We start from the raw sequence: 18,382 nt of genomic DNA on the forward strand, positions 1-18,382 counted from the left end.
GCTTCCAGGACTCTTGAGACCAGAATAACTGGATGATTCTGGCCCCTTTTACCAACTGCTCTGAACAGGGTCACATTAAAAGGTCCTGGATAGAATGGGAGAAAAACAGGGAACAGAAATCAAAATCATAAAACATTAGGCTTACTGGTCAGGTAGAGACTATGGCCTTCGGGTCTGGAAATGAACTCACCTCTTGACTCAATTTTCAATCAAACAATCCACAGCTCTATAAGGGGAACAATAATACTAAGGAGGATGTACATCTTAGAAGAATCCACCATCTGCGAATGAGAAAGCATGGACTTGGGGAAATTTTTCAGAATGGTCAGGGGAGGAGGAGGAATTGAAATAGAAACCACTAAGAGCACGTGGGGTAAGTGATGTTTCAGTGAGGAGGTTGTAATCACTAATCCCAAACAAAATGTCTATCAATAATTGAATGGAAAATTGCTCTGCTTTCACTCAATTCACAATCAAAAACTCCACACCACACTCACTGCCATTGAGTTGATGCTGACTCATTTCTACAGGGCAGGGAAAAACTGCCTTTGGGATTTTGGAAACTGTACAGGAGTAGAAAGCCTTGTCTTTCTTCCATGGAACTGCTAGGGGTTTTGAACTGCTGACCTTGGGGGTAGCAGCCGGGGCACATAACCACTATGCTATCAGAAGTTAAAAATAAGTTCACTAGTTTAAAAAAATTGATCAATCTATCTCATTGTTTACCTAGGAAAAAAATTATGTGATCATCTCAATAGATGCAGAGTATTTGACCAAATATTCATTTCTAAAATAAACAAACATTCTCTGCAACATAGTAACAAAGACCCTCAACCTGATAAAGACATCTATGAAAAAAAAACAGTAGTTAACACAGGATTTCAAGATTGAGTACTTTTCCCTCAGATCAGGAAGAAGACGAAGTTGACTGGTTTGTGTTGTACTACTCCTGAATGACACTTTTGGCTAATCCTCTGACATGGGGCCTGTCCTATGCATTGCTGAATGTTTACCACCATCCTTCGTTTCTACCCACTACAAGCCAGCAGCTTCCTATTTCCAATCAACATTACAGCAGCCTTTTTTCTCTTTCAGAACGTGACAAGCTATTTATTATATTATCTCATGGAAATTCAAATCAGCTATACTAAACAACATTTGAAAAAACAGGCGGAGGGTGGGGGCAGGGCTGGGGGAAGAGGGAAACAAGGGGAACCAATAGCAATGGTGGTTTGCAATTTCAAAAAATAAAAAAACAATGGTGGATGTAAAACACCTCACCCCACCCCTGCCCCTAGGGGGAGGAACAACAGAAACGTGGGTTAAGGGATACAGCGGGTGGTGTAAGGTATATATATATAAAGACAAGCATACACACAAATATCTATAATTTATCAATGGTTTACGAGGGCAGGAGAGTGGGGAAGAGGGAAAAAAGGTGATGATAATAAGGGCTCAAGTAGAAAGACAATGTTTTGAAAATGACGATGTACAAGTTTGTTTGATATGATTGATCTATGGATTGATATATCTGTAAGAACCCCCAATAAAATTATTTAAACTAACAAAGTAAAGGTTGATTTTACACTTTATCTATAAGATTATAATTATGAAAACTGTAGAAATGGCATAGAGATCAATAGAACACACCAGAGAATGTAGAGAAAAACTCCCAACATATATGGGCCACTGCTTTTGTTTAGAAGGGTAAAATCAATGAAGTGGAAAAAAAATATGCCTTTTCAACAAATTGTGCATGAACACTTGGTATTCATAGAGAAAGAAAAAGGACTGGCACTCAAATTTCGAATCATCTATAAACTCTAATTCAATATAGATTCTAGATCCTTTGTTTCAGGGAGATTAATCGGAGAACTTTAGAAACAGCAAAGTGAAACCTGGCCGGACTCCTAGTAGTCCAGGAAAACGCCTTGGCTCAAAGAGGATTGGCCAGGGCCCCAGGCTGCGCAGCGCGGAGGCGTGGCCTAGAGCTCGAGGTTGCTCTAGACTCGGACGACCAATCGGACGGCCGGGCCGGTGGGCGGGGCTCCGGGTGGCGGGAGGCTTGAGGAGCGGGAGACGCGGACCAGCGGACCAGCTGCGGTGGAGGAGCAGCGCGCGGCGCAGTCGGCGAGCTGCTCCGCGCTGAGCGCCCGGTAGCTGGTGGACCTGCAAGCCCCTGGCGAGCGCGGCGCGTTCGGGGTGAGAGGACACTAACGCACGGCTCTAATCCCACCTGGAGGCTGGCCTTCCCCGTGAACTCAATTTGGCCCGTGACGTGGAGAGACCTGAGTACCTTTCTAGACTCCCTGGCGCTGTTTAATTCCGCTCGAGGTCACTGAGGCGTTCGGCGACCTCCGGTGACGAAATTGAACTCGTGAGACTCCGTCACTAAGCGTGAGCTCCTGCCTTAGGTTGTTATGCTGATGCTGGGCATTTTAAGCAAAATTATGTTTTGAGGTTCCTTCCAAAGCTACGAGTACCTGCGATTATTCCGATTTTCATGACCTCCTCGGTGGAGCTGAGGCGCAACGAAGTTTCCAAATAACTGTGGAGATAAACCGCTAACTCCATGGAGATAAAGGTTTGAATCGAGAATTTATGAGGCTAACTTCTCGCTGTTCCAAAGAGGTGGAGGGGCGAATTTCTAAACGTTCTAGCCGATCCGCTGGCCACTGCCATCCTGGCGACCCCGTACGACAGGGCCGGCCTGCCCCCGTGGGTTTCCCAGACGGTTTGGGTAGACACCCGGGCTTTCTCGGCTGAGGAGAGCGTTCTCTATCGCCCTAGGCTCCGTTGAGAACCTGAGCAGGAGGATTCCGGCCGAGCGCGGCGAGGCGCGCGCAGGTGGCGCGCATGCTCAGTGGCGCGCTACGCCTCTGGGTCCAGAGGTTCCGCCCAGTTCTCCACGTTCTTCCTGGCGGCCCGCGCCCGGCCCCACCCCGCACCCTCCCTGCCCAGCACGCGTCCCCATGGCGGCTCCCAGCACGTCCCGCGATCCCATTCTGAAAAGTAAGTAGGGCTGTTCCCTCCCGCCGCGTCGCGCGTCACCTGAAGCGGGCGAGCGGGCGTGGGAAGGCGGTCGGCGCGAGGGTCGCACACCGGAAGCCCTCCCCTGGGATTTGAATCGGCGGCGTTCGGCTTGCCCATTCAGATTTTCAGCCCAGGGACCACGGCGGCCCGCGGGTGGGACTCTGGTGGAGCAGCTGGGACCAGTTTGCTGTCCCCGCCGAGGGGCTGCCCGGGCTGGGGCGCGTTGGCACGTGCTTCGCGTGGAAGAAACGCGCAATGAAAGGTGCTGGGCGCTCCAAACCACCCCTCCCACCCCGGGTCCAGAACGGCGCCTGACCGGAAGTGGGGTGCCCTGCGGAGCCAGAACTTGTGGTGTCACTCTGGATTGGAAGCTGCTTGTCTCTGGGGTCTGGGTTTAAATAATTGCCCAGGTGTTGTGTTCTTGTTTTCTTCCACCTCTGCGGCCTGGGTGATGCTGGAGAGCTCTGGAGGAAAGATAGGTTCAGCATTATCGTGTGGAGAAGGAAGCAGGGTGAAAACAGACGTCGGTTTTGACCCCTTTTTGAATGTAGCTGCATATGGCAGCAGTGGAATTCAAAACAAATGATCAGCTCTTCTACCTATGTTTGTATTTATCATTGTACTACGAGCTGGATACGTTTTAGTGGGTCTTTTAAGTCAACTTGTAGGGAAGTCAGTTGGTACAGAAACATAGGATTTTTATTTAGCCAATTTAATGCCAGATGTATGAGCCCCCAATAAAATGATTTAAAAATATATAATGCCAGAAAAGACTCCAGTGCAGCAAGTGAAAGTGATTGTGAAGACTAGATGTTGGTTCAAGAGCCATGTTGGCATAGTGGTTAAAGCTCTCCTCCTCCAACCAAAGAGTCCAGCAGCAGCAGCAGAAACATGTGACCGTTGGCTTCCATAGCGATGTACAGCCTTGGAACCAGTCTGACCTATATATAGGGTTTGGTTCTGTTGTTTCAAAAACCAAACCAAGCTCATTGCCATCCGATGGATTGTAACCCAGACTGTAAATCTTTATAGTGGTGGGCAGCCTCGTCTTTTTCCCTTTGAGCAGCTGCTATGTAATAGTGGGATTATAATCACATGTATATTATTGTTAGGTGCTTTACAATCCTTTCCAACTCAGCGATTCTATGAACAGCAGTATGAAACTGTCAAATTCTGGGCCATCTTCTTAATTGCTGTTTGAGACCATTGTTGAAGTCACTATCTCCTTGAGTGTCTTCCTCTTTTTTGCTGACCCTTTACTTTACCAAACATGATGTCCTTTTCCTGGGACTGAACCTTCTTGATAACATGCCCAACGTATTTGAGGTAAAATCTTACCAACCTTACTCTTAGGGATCATTTTGGCTGTGTTCATGTTTTTCAACAAGTTTTTCTTGGTTCTTCCATGCTCATTATCCAATTTTCATGTTACAAAAACTCCCTGACTTAGGTCAAGTTCACTTTCTTTTTCAAGTGACATCGTTGTTCTTGAACAGCACTTTAAAGAGATCTGAGATGTAGCCATATAATGTGGCCCTTCTAGCCATAATTGCTCAAGCTAGTAGTTCTCAACTTTCCTAACACCGCGACCCTTCAATATATTTCCTCATATTGTAGTAACCCCAAATCATAAAATTACTTTTGGTGCTATTTCATAACTGTCATTTTGCTACTGTATGAATCGGCTACCCCTGTGAAAGGGTCGTTTAACCCCCAAAGGGGTCTCGCCTTACAGGTTGAGAACTGCTGGGTTTTGTCATTTATTATAATTCTGGTCTCTATGCCTGTGACTATAATTCCATTTTAAGAGGGAATTCTCAGCTATCGGAATAGACAGAATTGGGTCCTGACTTTAGAAGAGGATGGAGGCCTGGTGGGGTAGTGGTTAAGGATTGGGCTGCTAACTGCAAGGTAGGTAGTTCAAAACCACTAGCCGCCCTGCAGGAGAAAGTGGGGCTTTCTACTCTTGTAAAGAATTGCAGTTGCAGAAATGCACAGGGCCATTCCACCTTGCCCTACATGCTTGCTATGAGTTGGCATTGACTTGACATCAGTGTTTGGTTTTAGCAGAGGGTCTGAACCAAGCCACACCCTTTGTTTCTCTAGGGATATGGTCTGCTAAAAGAAAAAATTACACGTATAGAAGGACAGTAGTGAGGGTGGCAACAGGACCGGGCAGTGTTCCATTCTGTTGGACATGGGGTTGCTGTGAGTTGGAGTGGACTCCAGGGCACATAACCACTAGCACACCTCCCTCAAAGCCGTTCCTGATGTAGAAGAGCCATCTTGAGCAGAGAGAGCGCAGGACCTCTTCACAAAATGTTCCAGACATCTGTCTGAAGTGGCGAAGGTGGAGACCAAAGACTTCAGAGACTGGCACGGAGGCCAACCGGACAGAGCCAAAGGAGCAGCAATGAGATTGTGGGACTGTGAGATCGAGTGACAGGTGGGCATCTTGGTCCATGGCGGCAGAAGCCAAGGGGCTCACTTGGCTGAGAGACTGAGGACCAGAAGAGTCTTGACTGCTGACTGAGAAGAGGTGTTGCTCTCCACCAGTGACTGTATCCTTGTTTACTGATTCTGACTTGTGGTACCTTATTAACTTCCCTAATAAAGCTCCATGGTTGTGAGTATTGTCTGGGCTCACAGGCTGGTGTCCTTCCATGTGGACTTAGTTGATGCCTTGTTTGTTTGAAGGCAAGACTTTAAGATACCAGAAGTTACTCCTTCTTGTAGCTGGGTACCATCTGCTTTCTTCACTACACTTTCTAGCAAGCTTTTAATGGAGGAAATTTTGGCTTTACTTTTTCATATGAATGGAATGAGAAAAATCATGAAATCTTTGCGGGGCGCTGAAAATGCAGAGATGTATTTTGTGTTAATGTCTTGTTTATTTTCAGATGTGGTGGCCTATGTTGAAGTATGGTCATCCAATGGAACAGAAAATTATTCCAAGACATTTACAAACCAACTTGTGGATATGGGGGCAAAGGTAAGAAATTCCTTATGCCTTTGATCACACATGACAATTCTGAGATATATGATGATGTTTATTTGTATTTACTTATTTGGGGAATTATTACTTAGAAAATGAAGGACAGAAACTTTAGCTAGTGTAGTGGGTGAGGTTTAAAAAGAGAAGCTTGGGAACATTAATAAATTACGACAGTAGGATTTACAGAACAGTTTGTCTTACAGATGATGTCAGAGAAAGGTGCATAGGATAAAAATCGAGATTCTGATACAGAAGATGAATCTCTCAGGATGGGAAGTACTCAAAATACAAATGGGGAAGAGCTGCCCAGACAGTGGCTGTAACAGTAAATGTACAATCAATTACCTGGGTGCTCAGTGCTATTTATCAAAGTGAGGAATGCAGGAAAAGAAACAACTAAGACAACTGCAAACTCACTGCCATTGCATCATTTCTAATTTATAGTGACTACGTCGGGTTTGTGAGTTTTTGTAAATCTTTATGTGAACAGATAGCCTCATTTTTCTCCCAAGGAGCAGCTGGTGGCTTTGAACTCTGGACCTCATAGTTAGTAGTCCAGTGCTTAACCAACAGCTTCATGAGGGTTCCTTCAGGGAAAGATGGTAAATTTTAAATACCTGACTCTTAGAGAAATAGTTCTTTTAACCATGAAGATGTGTGTGGTTTTTTGTTTTTTTTTTTTTTTACATTTTGGGGGAGGATGAGTGAACAGTGAAAAGGTGTTGGTTGTTAAGTGCTTTGGAGTTGGTTCTAACTCAGCAACTCTGCACACAACAGGAGCTCCTATCATCACATTTGTTGCTCTGTCGGAGTTCATTGGTACAGCCTCTGTGCAGGCAGCACTTCCCCATTTGTAATTTGCGTACCTCCCATCCTGAGAGACTCATCTTCTGACACTGTCAGACGATATTCTGTACTGGTCATAATGTGTACACTTCATATTTTTAGAAGTAGGTCCTTCTGAGGTTGTCTTTGTCTGGATACTTTGCTGAAACCTGCCCACCATGGGTGAACCTTCAGCTCTATGAAACGGAATTTCATACACTGCAGTGGCCTAACTTTCAGCAACATGAATGCCTCCACAGTATGACAGACTGATAGACTAGGTAGGGGTGGTGGGACCTGGGTAAGACAAGACACCGATATCAAATTCAAGGAGACAGTCTCTCTTAGGCTTGAGAGTAAATGCTTCCTTAAATTTTGCATGCCCTCTAAAATGATTTTAAGAAACAACAACAACAACAAAAAATTTTGCATGCCCTCATTAAGGGATCAAAGACTGAGTAGGCTCAAAGTCACTCAAGTTGTTGCTGACTCATATCGACCCTATAGGACAGGGAGAACTGCCCCTGTGAGGTTCACAAACTATAATCCTTAAACAGTAAAAAGCCCCTACTTTTCCTTGCAAAATAGCTACTGGTTTCCTACCTGCAGACCATTATACTATCTGATACATTGAAATATGAAACCCAAGGGGATTTCCATTTTTATGCCCTGGTGGCATAGTGGTTACATGTTGGACTACTTACCCACAAGCTCAAGAGTTCAAAACCACCAGCCACTTCTCTAAAGAAATACAAGACTTTCTACTCCCTTAAAGAGTTAGTCTCAGAAACTCACAAGGGAGCAATTCTACCCTGTCTTGTAGGGTCGCTGAGTCAGAATTGACTCGATGGCAGTGAGTTTGGTTTTATATTCTTGGGATGTTGTTGCTATTGTTCACTATGGTGGAGTCAGCTCAGTGTCACATTGGTGACCCCTTAGTAAAACTGCTCACTGAGTTTTCCTGGTTCTAATTTATATATAGAAGTGGTCTGGAAGGAGAACTGGTGGGATAGTAGTTACTCCTTTGGCTGCGAGCTGAAAGGTTTGAAACTTCGTTTGTGCCTTTGGAGAAAGACTGAAAGACGAGGCTTTCTAATCATGTAAGAATCAGTCCCGGGAACTCAGAGAGGCACGTCTACCCTGCCCTGTAGGCATGCTATGAGTCTGCATTGACTTGGTGGCAGGGAGTTTGGTTTTCGGGGTTTCCTAGGACTTCTCTTCTGCTGAGCTACTAACGGGGCTCAGACCAACTTTTAGTACATCAGCTGGATCTACATCTCCTTTACCACTCAGATTCCTTCCATCTGGAATGCTGCTGTTATCAGGTGTAGGGTTACCTGTTGGCCTTCATAGAAGAGTTACATATAGTCTCTTAGAAACCAACACTGCCTATCAACCTTCTAGTTGTTCCTTCATCTTCCCTTCCTTGCCCTCCCTCCCTCGGGAACCTCCAGAGTCTTTTCCTTTGGTATGCAAGTCTTTGTCTTGGTTTCCGTCCTTTTTGTAGTGGTGATGCAGCATTTGTGCTTTGGGGATTTCACTATGCCCAGCGTGATGTTCTTTAGGTCCATCCGTGTCATAAGGTGCTTTGTGACTTTATCTTGTTTTTTAACAATGCATTGTGTATCTGTACCCAAGTTTCCTTATACATCCTACTGATGGGCATTTGGGCTGTTTCCAACTTCATGCTATTGTGCACAGTGCCCTGGTGGACATGAGATTGCTTTATCTAATGAGTATGTACTCAGTAGAAGTATCGCTGTACTTGTTAGAAGTATGTCATTTCTATTTCCACTTGTTTGAGGTTGCACTATATCTCCACAATGGTTGTACACCTTTCGGAGAATTTTACTTTTCTTCATGTTTAGGCATAATCCAGATCGAAGATTACTGTCTTTGACCTTCACTGGTAAATGCTAAAGCCATTTTTTTTCAAGCAAGGTTGTGTCATCTGTTGGATCTCAGGGTGTTAAGGAGGTTTTCTCCAATTGTAATGCTATTTTCTTCTTCATATAGTGGAGCTTCTCAGATTATTTATTCAGCAATTAGGTTGAATAAGTATAGTGAAAGGATATACCCAGCCCCACATATTTTCTTATAAATCTTGATAAAATTTCACTTTGTTTTTCAGGTGTCTTATCTATTCTTAGTCTTTTGCTTTCTTAGATACAATTTAGAATCAGTTTTCTGAATTAACGCCAAAAATATTTTGGGAGCTTGATTGGGATTGGATTGATACACTGGATCAGCGAAGGAGAATGACCACATTTGCAATATTGACTTTTCAGGCTCTGAGCATTATATGTGCTCTTGTTGATTTGTTGTTGATAGGTGCCACCAAGTTGGTTCCTAAGCATAGTGACTTTGTGCACAACAGAACAAAACACTGCCCGGTCCTGCATCATCCTCACAACAAATTGTCCCTATGCTTTAGCTCATTGCTACAGACATGGTGTCAGTCCATCCTGTGGAGAGCCTTCCCCTTTTTCACTGCCCCTCTGCTTTCGCAAATATAATTAATGTCTTAATTTAGGGTCTCTTCTCTCCTGACATGTCCAAAGTACATAAAATCTTGCCATCTTTGCCGCTAAGTAACACTGGCTGTAATGCTTCAAAGACAGATGGGTTTGTCCTTTTAGTAGTCCATGGTACTTTCAATATTCTTCTCCAACATGAGAATTCAAATGCATCAATTCTTCTTAGGTCTTCTTTATTCAGTGTCCCATTTTCACATGCATAAGAGGCAACTTATAATACCATGGCTTGGGGCAAATGCACCTTAGTCCTCAAAGTTACATCTTTGTTTTTCAATATTCTAAAGAGGTCTTGTGCAGCTGATATACCTAATGCATTTTGGTATCTTAACTGATACTTCCATGAGCATTGGTTGTGAATCCAAGCAAGACAGAATCCTTGACAGATCTTTTCTCCATTCATCCAGATGTTACCTATTGTCCATATGTGAGGATTTGGTCTTCCTTACGTTGAGGTTTCTGTACTTTTTTTGAAAATGTTAATGCCATTATAAATGTATCTGTAGTATTGTATTTCTAACTTGTTGCTTTTTAGAGACACAGTTAAACTTGTTCACCTGTTGTCTAGCTAACGTCAAATTCACTTCCAACTCTAGTATATTTTTTAGTGTATATAATTGACTCATGTACTTAAGAACAGTGTTATTTCTTTTTACCTCCCTGATAATTTTAATTGATAAAATTGTGCTAGCTTGGACCTGTATTGAATTTTTATCTTGATTTGTCTCAGAGGGGAAAACTTTATCATTTGACTTGATGGGTTTTTAACTTCCAACCTTCAGATACTAATTTGCTGAGAGTTTGCATCATGAATAAACTTTTGAGTTTCATCATACATGTTTTATACATCTATTCAGTTGATCATAAGTGTGAGTCATAATGGCATTTTGTGTCTGAATGTTAATTAACTTTGCAGGCTTGGACTGAACTCAAGTTGTGGGATGCGTTCTTTTTACATATTGTCGATGATGCCATTTGTTTAGGGTTTTTCCAGATGTTGCCAGAGGTGAGACTGGCATCTTCCATGTGCTGCAGTTATGGGGCTTTAGCATTAGTGATGTGCTGCTTCCCAAACCTCACTGGAGAGTAGTCAGACACTGTTTCTAAATTGTTCATATTCGATGCTTTTTCTCCTGTAAATGTTTGGCATAATTTTGTTTATACTAGAAATAAAAGGAATAAAAGCATGGGAAACTAGTCTTGAACTTTTGTGTGTAGGAAGATTTTTTGTTGTTTATTTTTAATTAGAGAGAATTTATTTGATGTTTGTAGTTTTGAAGTTATTGGTATAGTATTCTGTTAGGTTCTTCTGTTGACTTCAGGAGCTCTAGTAATGACCTCCTTTTCATTTTCGATACTAGCGATTTGTGCCTTTTCCCCCTTTTTTTCTCTTACTATTCTTTCTAATTTAGAGGCAAAGGATAACATTTCTCTCCAATTCCTAATGAGAACCATGAAATCATCTGTCTTTTAGAGGATTCCGTTTCTCAGGACGTCTTCAATGCTGCTATGAGCATACCGATGGTGCTTCATAGTAAAGATCATTTTGCTCAGTTTTATCATAGATCCTTGCTCAAGGGGCCGATCTTTCACTTCTGATTGGGTTTTCAGCGCATGATCACGTGTTTCTTCAGCATATGTACAGGATCTGGCCGAGGGCTATATTTTTTGAGTTCATCTGAATGTCCACAGAAGGGTGGTAGCATACTAGTGTCCAGCTGCCTGACGTCAAAGCAAGCTCCGCCTTGCAATTATAGTCATCTGGGAGAGAATCTGTGGATTAATGACAAATGCTGTATAAAACTCAGTTTCGAATTGGAAAGAAATATTTCAGGACAGTTCTGTTTGATCATGCCAGTTTTAGTGCTGCTACTGCCATGGTGGACCAGTCATGCGTATCAGCTGGTATAGCAAAAGATGTTACAAGAGAAACTGCTTTTAAAATCTGCTTCCAGGCACATCTGCTTTCATCCTCGACAGGTGCTTAGGTGAAACTGCTATCTTGGCTCCCTGTGAATATTCCTTTATGACAGATTATGATAAGTGGAATTCTTGGAATAGGGTTTTTGGTGTTTTTCCCCCATAGTACACATTTTTAAAAATTAGTATTATTGACATATAATTCACATGTTAAAGTTCAATAGTTCAATTCATGTGTTACAATTCAATAGTTCAATCATATTAAGAAGAGTTGTGAAATAATCGGCAAAATCAATTTTAGAACATTTACTTCTTTCTAGTACTCGTTAGCTCCTCATTTCCTGCCAGCCATTGCTTCTATGCCCCTAGGTAATTATTATTTTTCCCCCAATAATTTTATTGGTATATCATTTACCTATCATATAAATCAATAGTTCAGTTGTTAATCACATCAAAGAGAATTGTAGAATCATTACATCAATTTTAAAGCACTTCTCCATGGTTAAAGTGCCTTTAAAATAAGTTGTGGAATCAATTTATTCTTGTGCCCCCCCCTCTCCACCCCCGCCTTCATCAGTAACTCCCGAAATCCCCTTTCCTTCCCTATCACCCACTCTCTATTCCTGTATCCCTTGTAACCTCTTGTATCAGTTATTATCATGTACTTCTGTGCTTCACAACTGGGAAAACCAATAGAAAATAATAAAAAACAAACTTGCACTAAGTTGGTAAGGATAAAATTATAATAGTATAACGACAAAAATACAAATAATACATAAAAAGGAAAAGATGCTCACCAACCTTAAAAGAACCAGAGAAGAAATTTCTGTCATGGAACAAGTTAGAGATACTTACACCCAGAACAAATTCAGGTAGCATTGGTCTATAGGGAGGTCAGCTGGCCAAGTATCGAATTTGATCTAGCATAATCAAGATTATAATGGTTTCTGGGTTTGGGGCTCCCACTGTCCTCCATAGCATTTTTCACATTGGGTGTTCATAATTTTAGTTCAGATACTATTCCCTTTGTCATAGTCTAATTGTATAATTGTATAATTGCCATCATTGGATCACAAAAGCTGGTGTGCTTCTTCCGTGTGGTCTTAGTTGACCCCTCACTTAGATGACTGCTTGTTTGAATATAAGCCTTTCAGACCCCAGCCACAATGCCACTTGTTAGCTGGGCACCCACCATCTGCTTTCTTTTGCACACTTTGCTGTAGCACCCTGATTTTCATTGATCATTTCATGAAGGTGAGTATCGAGCAGGGCCATGTGATCAGAACTGAATGTTTTTTAATTGGGGCTAGAATTAAGAAGGAGCCCAGACTCCATCTGCTTGTCCATGCGGTTTGCACATCTCAGGCTTACTTTGACAGTCATACCACACGATAAAATCAAAACCCTGTAAAACCAACTGCCTCAGTAGCAACCGTAAGCCAACCAGCAACCAAACAAACAGAACACACACACCGAAAAAGAAAGAAAAAAGAAAGTAAGCTACCAGCAAGAAAGCAAAAACCCATGTAAACAAAGAAGTACATCATTGCCAATCACCCCCCCCCCCGCGGTATAAGTTGATTGCACTAGTATCATCATCAATTTTCCCAGTGTCCCAGCGCTCCAGACATTGTTGGTATGAGTCTATGCAAAGACAGTGGAGCTCCCTTGAGCTGCAGCACATGAATTTTTGTTCTGCACAGTTTGATATCATTTGATTGGGCTCTGTTGACCCCATGTGTGGGGATTGATGCCAGAGGGGCATAGTATACATTTAAAAAATAATATTCTATGTGTTTTCAGTAAAAGTTTATACAGCAGATTAGATTTTCATTTAATAATTTCTATACAACTTGTTCAGTGACATTACTTACACTTTTAAAAATCCTAAGTAAAGGAAAAAAATAGAACAAATTAGGAATGAGTTAGAAGGGAAAACAAATAAAAGATGTTAAATTTTAACCTAACTATCTCTAGAATAACTCACTTTCTGATACAGTCTGTGTGTAGGCAGAGTTTTTCACAACCCTGGTTAATGATCTGAGAATCTTCAATGGAGGGTTATTCCTCCCTTATGGGCTCTGCAAATGGATTTGGGCTTTCGCGGTCATTCATAGCTTTCTGTAAACTGAACTGAGTATTTTATTTGGATGAACATTAAATAAAGGATCCGTTTGATCAGTTGTACTTAGGAAATTGTGTGTGAGTAGTGATAATTCACTTTTTTGTGTCCTGCATTTTGTTTACAGGTTTCAAAAACTTTTAACAAACAAGTGACCCATGTTGTATTCAAAGATGGCTACCAAAGCACTTGGGACAAGGCACAGAAGAGAGGAGTAAAGCTTGTTTCGGTGCTTTGGGTTGAAAAGTAAGTTTCTTTTTTCTTAAGTAGAGAGTGTTTATAAGGTGTGATGTTATTTTGTATGGACTTCAGATCCAAATAAGGTTTCTATCTTCACCTCTAACTTGGGTAGGTAACTGCAAATCTGTTTGCCTCGAATCCCTCAACTGAAAAATGGATTTAAAAATATAACACGAAAGCTTCTGACTACAGGGAGAATACATGAGGGCCTAAAGGCAGGGATATGCTTGTCATCTTCAGGAAACACTAAGGAAGTCAAAGTGTCTAAGGGCAGATAGATTGGAGAGTGGGGTCAGAGAAGTAGTGAGAGCCTAGATTATAGAGATGTGTTAGGATATGAAGTGAAGAGGGTACCATGAAGGGATTAGAGACAAAAGCAGAAGTAGAGGAAGTAATTACGTGACAGTCATTTTTATAGGGTAGTGAGGAATGGTCAGGTTCTGAATATGCTTTTGAATGTAGTACCCAAATAGATTTCCTGAGTATTTGGATGTGAATTGTGTTGAAAGGGACGAGTTGAGTATGACTGCAAGGTTTTTGGTCTAAACACCAGGAAGATGGGAAGGCTTTGTAAGGATTAACTTTTTTTTTTTTGATGGGGAGGGGATGAGACAAATCAGGAGTTCAGTTTTGGATATGTTGGCTTTAAGATATCTGTTAGACAGCCATGTGGTGTCAAGCAGGCAATTTTGGTAAATGATTTAGAGTTGAGAGATAGGTCTAGGTTGAAATACAAATGGGTCACAGGCAGACGGATGGACAGGCAGATAGATGTGCTATTTAAAGTCAGAAAATTGGATGGAATCTTTAAGGGAGTGAATATATGGGAAGACGTTCCATGATGAAATGCAGAGTTGGAAGAAGAACTGGTAAAAGAGACTGAGAAGGAGCAGATAGAAGAAGGGGAAGAAGAAGAAATCCAAACTCACCACCTGTGTTAGTCTGGGTCAACTAGAGAAAAAAAGCCAGACACTCGTGTGCAAGAGAGAACTTTATATCAAAGAGCAGTTGTACATTAAGAAAACATGCCAGTCCAGTCCAGATTAAGTCCTTAAGTCCGATATTACCCCATATGTCGACACTGTTCCATAAGTTCCTTTTTAGACTCATACAACCATGCAATGACACCAAATGCTGGAACATCACAGGCCATTGAGTGGAAAGTCTTTTGGATCCAGTGGTGATGGAAGCATCGTATTGCTGGTGTGGGTCTCCATGTGGCTCCTCCAGCTCTAGGGCTCTGCCTCTATCAGTGCAGCTCCACGTAACTTGTCAGCAGGAATGTCTTGCAGGAAGACAAGCACAGAGAGTACACGTATCTGGCCTCCAGTGATCTATTATCTCCAAATGAGGTCATCAAGCTCCAACCTGATTGACAGGCTAGACTCCACCCCTTTGCAAATTGACAGGAAATTACATATGTAACTGCCACACCACCATAAATCTATTTCAACTCATAGTGAGAGTAGAACTCCCCCTGTGGGTTCTGAGGCTGTAAATCAAATAGGAACTGAAATGGGAACATTTTGACTCCTGCAAACCTGTGTCTTTCCCTGCCTCATATTTTTACTTCAGTGCATCTGGTGGATTTAAACCACAAACCTTGTGGTTAGCAATCCATTGCATAACCCACAATGTCACCAGGGCCTCTTGTAGGAAAAGTAGCTTTTAGTGAAGAAAGTTTCTTTTTCAAGGAAATGATAATGATGAATTAGTATACTTATGTACAAAGAGTACTTAAATGGGTTTAGTAAAACGAGATGTAAGAGATTACCACAGATTTAGCAACATAGAGGTCATTGGGGCCAAGTAACACTGGTAAATTAGTGGGAACCAAAGATATTGGAGTAAGTTTAATGAAAGTTAAGGATCAGTGAGCTGTAATCTGCATATAGACAGATCTTTACTGGAGAACAGAGCAACAGGGCAAGATTTGTAAAGGGATGTGCAGAGGAGATTTAAGATGGGAGAAAAGATAGCATATTAGTATGCTCACAGAGCAGCTCTAGTGGAGGAACATTTGGTGGGTTCGGAATAAAGAGGAGACATTTGCTTGCCTCGCTTGAAGGGATTGAGGAATTCTTCTAGGGAACAAACATATATGAGGAGGGCTTCAAAAAAGTTTATGGAAAATTGAATGAAGTGTTAGGGAATGTTTTGATGAACTTTTTAAAGCCCACTTGTATAGGACCAAAGACAAAACTGTCACATTAATATAAGGAATTTGGAATGGATAGAACCAAACCAAAAACCGAACTTATTGCCATCAGGTCAATTCTGTCTCATGGTGATCCTGTAGGACAGGGTAGAACTGCCCCTGTGAGTTTCTGAGACTGCAGCTCTTTGTGGGAGTAGAGAGCCTGATCTTTCTCCCACAGAGTGATTGGTGGTTTCAAACTACTAACCTCACTATTAGTAGCCCAACACATAACCATTACCCACCAGGATTATTCCTCAATGCAATTCCTGTGAATGTAACAGGTGTGGTTTGGAGGACAGACATTGTGAGAAGTCTTGTCTGCTTTCGAGACAATGTTTATCTGAGAATGAGAATGGACAGGGAATAGGGTTGGGGGGAAGTATTGAGGTTTAAAGAGAATAGGCAAAATAATTGTCTAGGAACATGTAAGAGTAAGTGGATTAGGAAAATTTTAATAGAATTCCTTGAAGGAGCCCTGGTGGCGTAATGGGTTTTATATGTTGGGTTTCTAAGTGCAAGGTCAGCAGTTCAAAACTTCTAGCAGCTCTGTGGGAGAAAGATGAGGCTTTCTACTCCCATAAAGAGTTACCGTTTAGGCAATTCACAGGAGCAGTTCTACCCTGCTCCATAAGGTCACTATGAATCAGCAATGACTTGATGGCAAAGTGTTTGTTTTTTTAAGAACTAGTCTTGGAAACAGACAGGAGCAGTTCAACCTGTCTTATTACAGTCTCAGAAACCCACTGGAGCAGTCCAGCCTAACCTGTAGGTCACTATGAGTTTGAATCTACTTAATGGCAATGAGTTTTTTTGAGTGAAAGGGTCAGTTATTTTGAAGTGGATGACAAATTTACATAACAGTGCAGGGTCTGTTCTAAGAAGGCTTTGAATGTTTGTGGTTTGCCTTGGTCCTGCTAATAAACTAATCTCATTCCAAGCTCCTGGAAGGGCTCCTTTGGCCTCTTCCAAGTCTTTCCTCCAGAGCTTTGACCTGTAATCCTTCCTATCCCACCTACTGTGACCAATTGTCCAAATTGTAAAACTTCAGCTATTCCTCTTTGTTCAAACCTAAGGTGACCAGACATCCCGCTTTTGGCAGGACAGTCCCAATTTTAACAATTTGTCCCTTGTCCTGAGGTGTTTTTTAAAAGTTCTGATTTTTGGAAAGAATGCACAACAAGCTAGGGAACGGCTGGAGAACGGAAAGGGATACATAGTACATAATGCCATTCAAACAGCTGCTGATTTGTTGCCCGTAGATGTGGAAAATATTATTGGAATGTATTCTTATTTCTATATATATATACTGCGTGTTGAAATGCTTAACAGAATTTTGTGAAACTGGGGAAGTCAAATATCAAAAAATACTTGGATACTGTAAAACATGCTGGTTAGCTCTTTTGCCAGCTGTCAAAAGAATTTTGAAAATATACGATCCTTTGAAATCGTATTTTCTATCACAGGATAAATGTCCTAGAATTTTAGAAGAGTTTTTTTGAAAAAGAATCCAAGAATTTGGCTAGAGTTTGTACCAATCAAGCAGCTCTTTTTCAAAATGCTATAAAACTTATTGAAGGAGACAACATTTCGGTAATCAAAGTAGCAAATGAAGTTAATAATTTAAAATTTCAGTGTCAAGAGCAGTTAGGAAATAACTTTCTTGCATTAACTATCAATAATAGTATAAGCCAGCTAGAAGAACGAGGTGCAATAAATCGTGCAGATAACATGAATCACGTCAAAAAGTTCTATAGTAACTGCATAGATTATTTAGAAGAGTGGACGGTACATTACAATAATATTGAACATTTTCATTGGGTTACATTAAAACAAGAACTTAATTGGAATGATGTGCAAAAATCATTCGATCATATTATTCAAAATTTCTCATGTAGTAATGATCTTTTTAATGAGGTATTATTATTAAAAAATATATTGATAAGGAAAAGGTTAAATCTTGGGCATCAGCAAAAATCACAATAGAGAACAAATGGTTATAAATATTTCATCATTTTGGAACAAACCATGTTCCATACAATAATGCACTCAAAATTATGGAATATGCGCTGTCCTTATCAGGAACTAATGCTGCGACTGAACGCGGAATTTCTACGGTAAATAAAGTGAGGACATCAGAAAAATCACAATAAGTGTTGAGACTTTGAAAGCCATTTTATGTGTGAAATATAATTTAACAAATTCTTGTGAAAATTTTCATGACCTTTTAAACAATGACAGTAATCTACTAAAAACAAATCACTCATGAGAAGTATGCCAAAGAATAAAATAATACTATACATAATTTTAATGTATTATATTTGTAAATTTTACTTATGTTGAAATTTTAAAAATAATACAATACTATTTTTGTGTTCTATGAAAATTTTTGTTGCTCCATATAGGCAAAATTTTTTATCAAGAACCCCCACCCCCGGTCAGTGGTGTCCCGCTTTACCAGTGTTAAAATCTGGTCACCTTACAGTTGCTCCACAAGAGAAAGATGAATCTGACTG

General features: G+C 41.2%; 1 protein-coding gene across 3 annotated transcripts in view; it reads left to right on the forward strand.

The window, feature by feature from the left end:
- Positions 1 to 2,576: 2,576 nt before the first annotated feature.
- Positions 2,577 to 18,382, forward strand: part of MCPH1 (microcephalin 1) — a 348,942-nt gene continuing 333,136 nt past the window's right edge. Inside the window, exons 1-3 of one of the 3 annotated variants that reach the window (XM_075556426.1) lie at positions 2,577 to 3,012; positions 5,934 to 6,025; positions 13,557 to 13,675. In XM_075556426.1, coding sequence (XP_075412541.1) covers positions 2,973 to 3,012; positions 5,934 to 6,025; positions 13,557 to 13,675 — 251 coding nt within the window. In that variant the 5' untranslated portion in view covers positions 2,577 to 2,972. The remainder of the gene's footprint in view (positions 3,013 to 5,933; positions 6,026 to 13,556; positions 13,676 to 18,382) is intronic. The other 2 variants (XM_075556424.1, XM_075556425.1) reach the window with 2 other exon arrangements.

The sequence above is a fragment of the Tenrec ecaudatus genome, chromosome 8, assembly GCF_050624435.1.
Source record: "Tenrec ecaudatus isolate mTenEca1 chromosome 8, mTenEca1.hap1, whole genome shotgun sequence".
In the NCBI taxonomy this organism is placed as follows: Eukaryota; Metazoa; Chordata; class Mammalia; order Afrosoricida; family Tenrecidae; genus Tenrec; species Tenrec ecaudatus.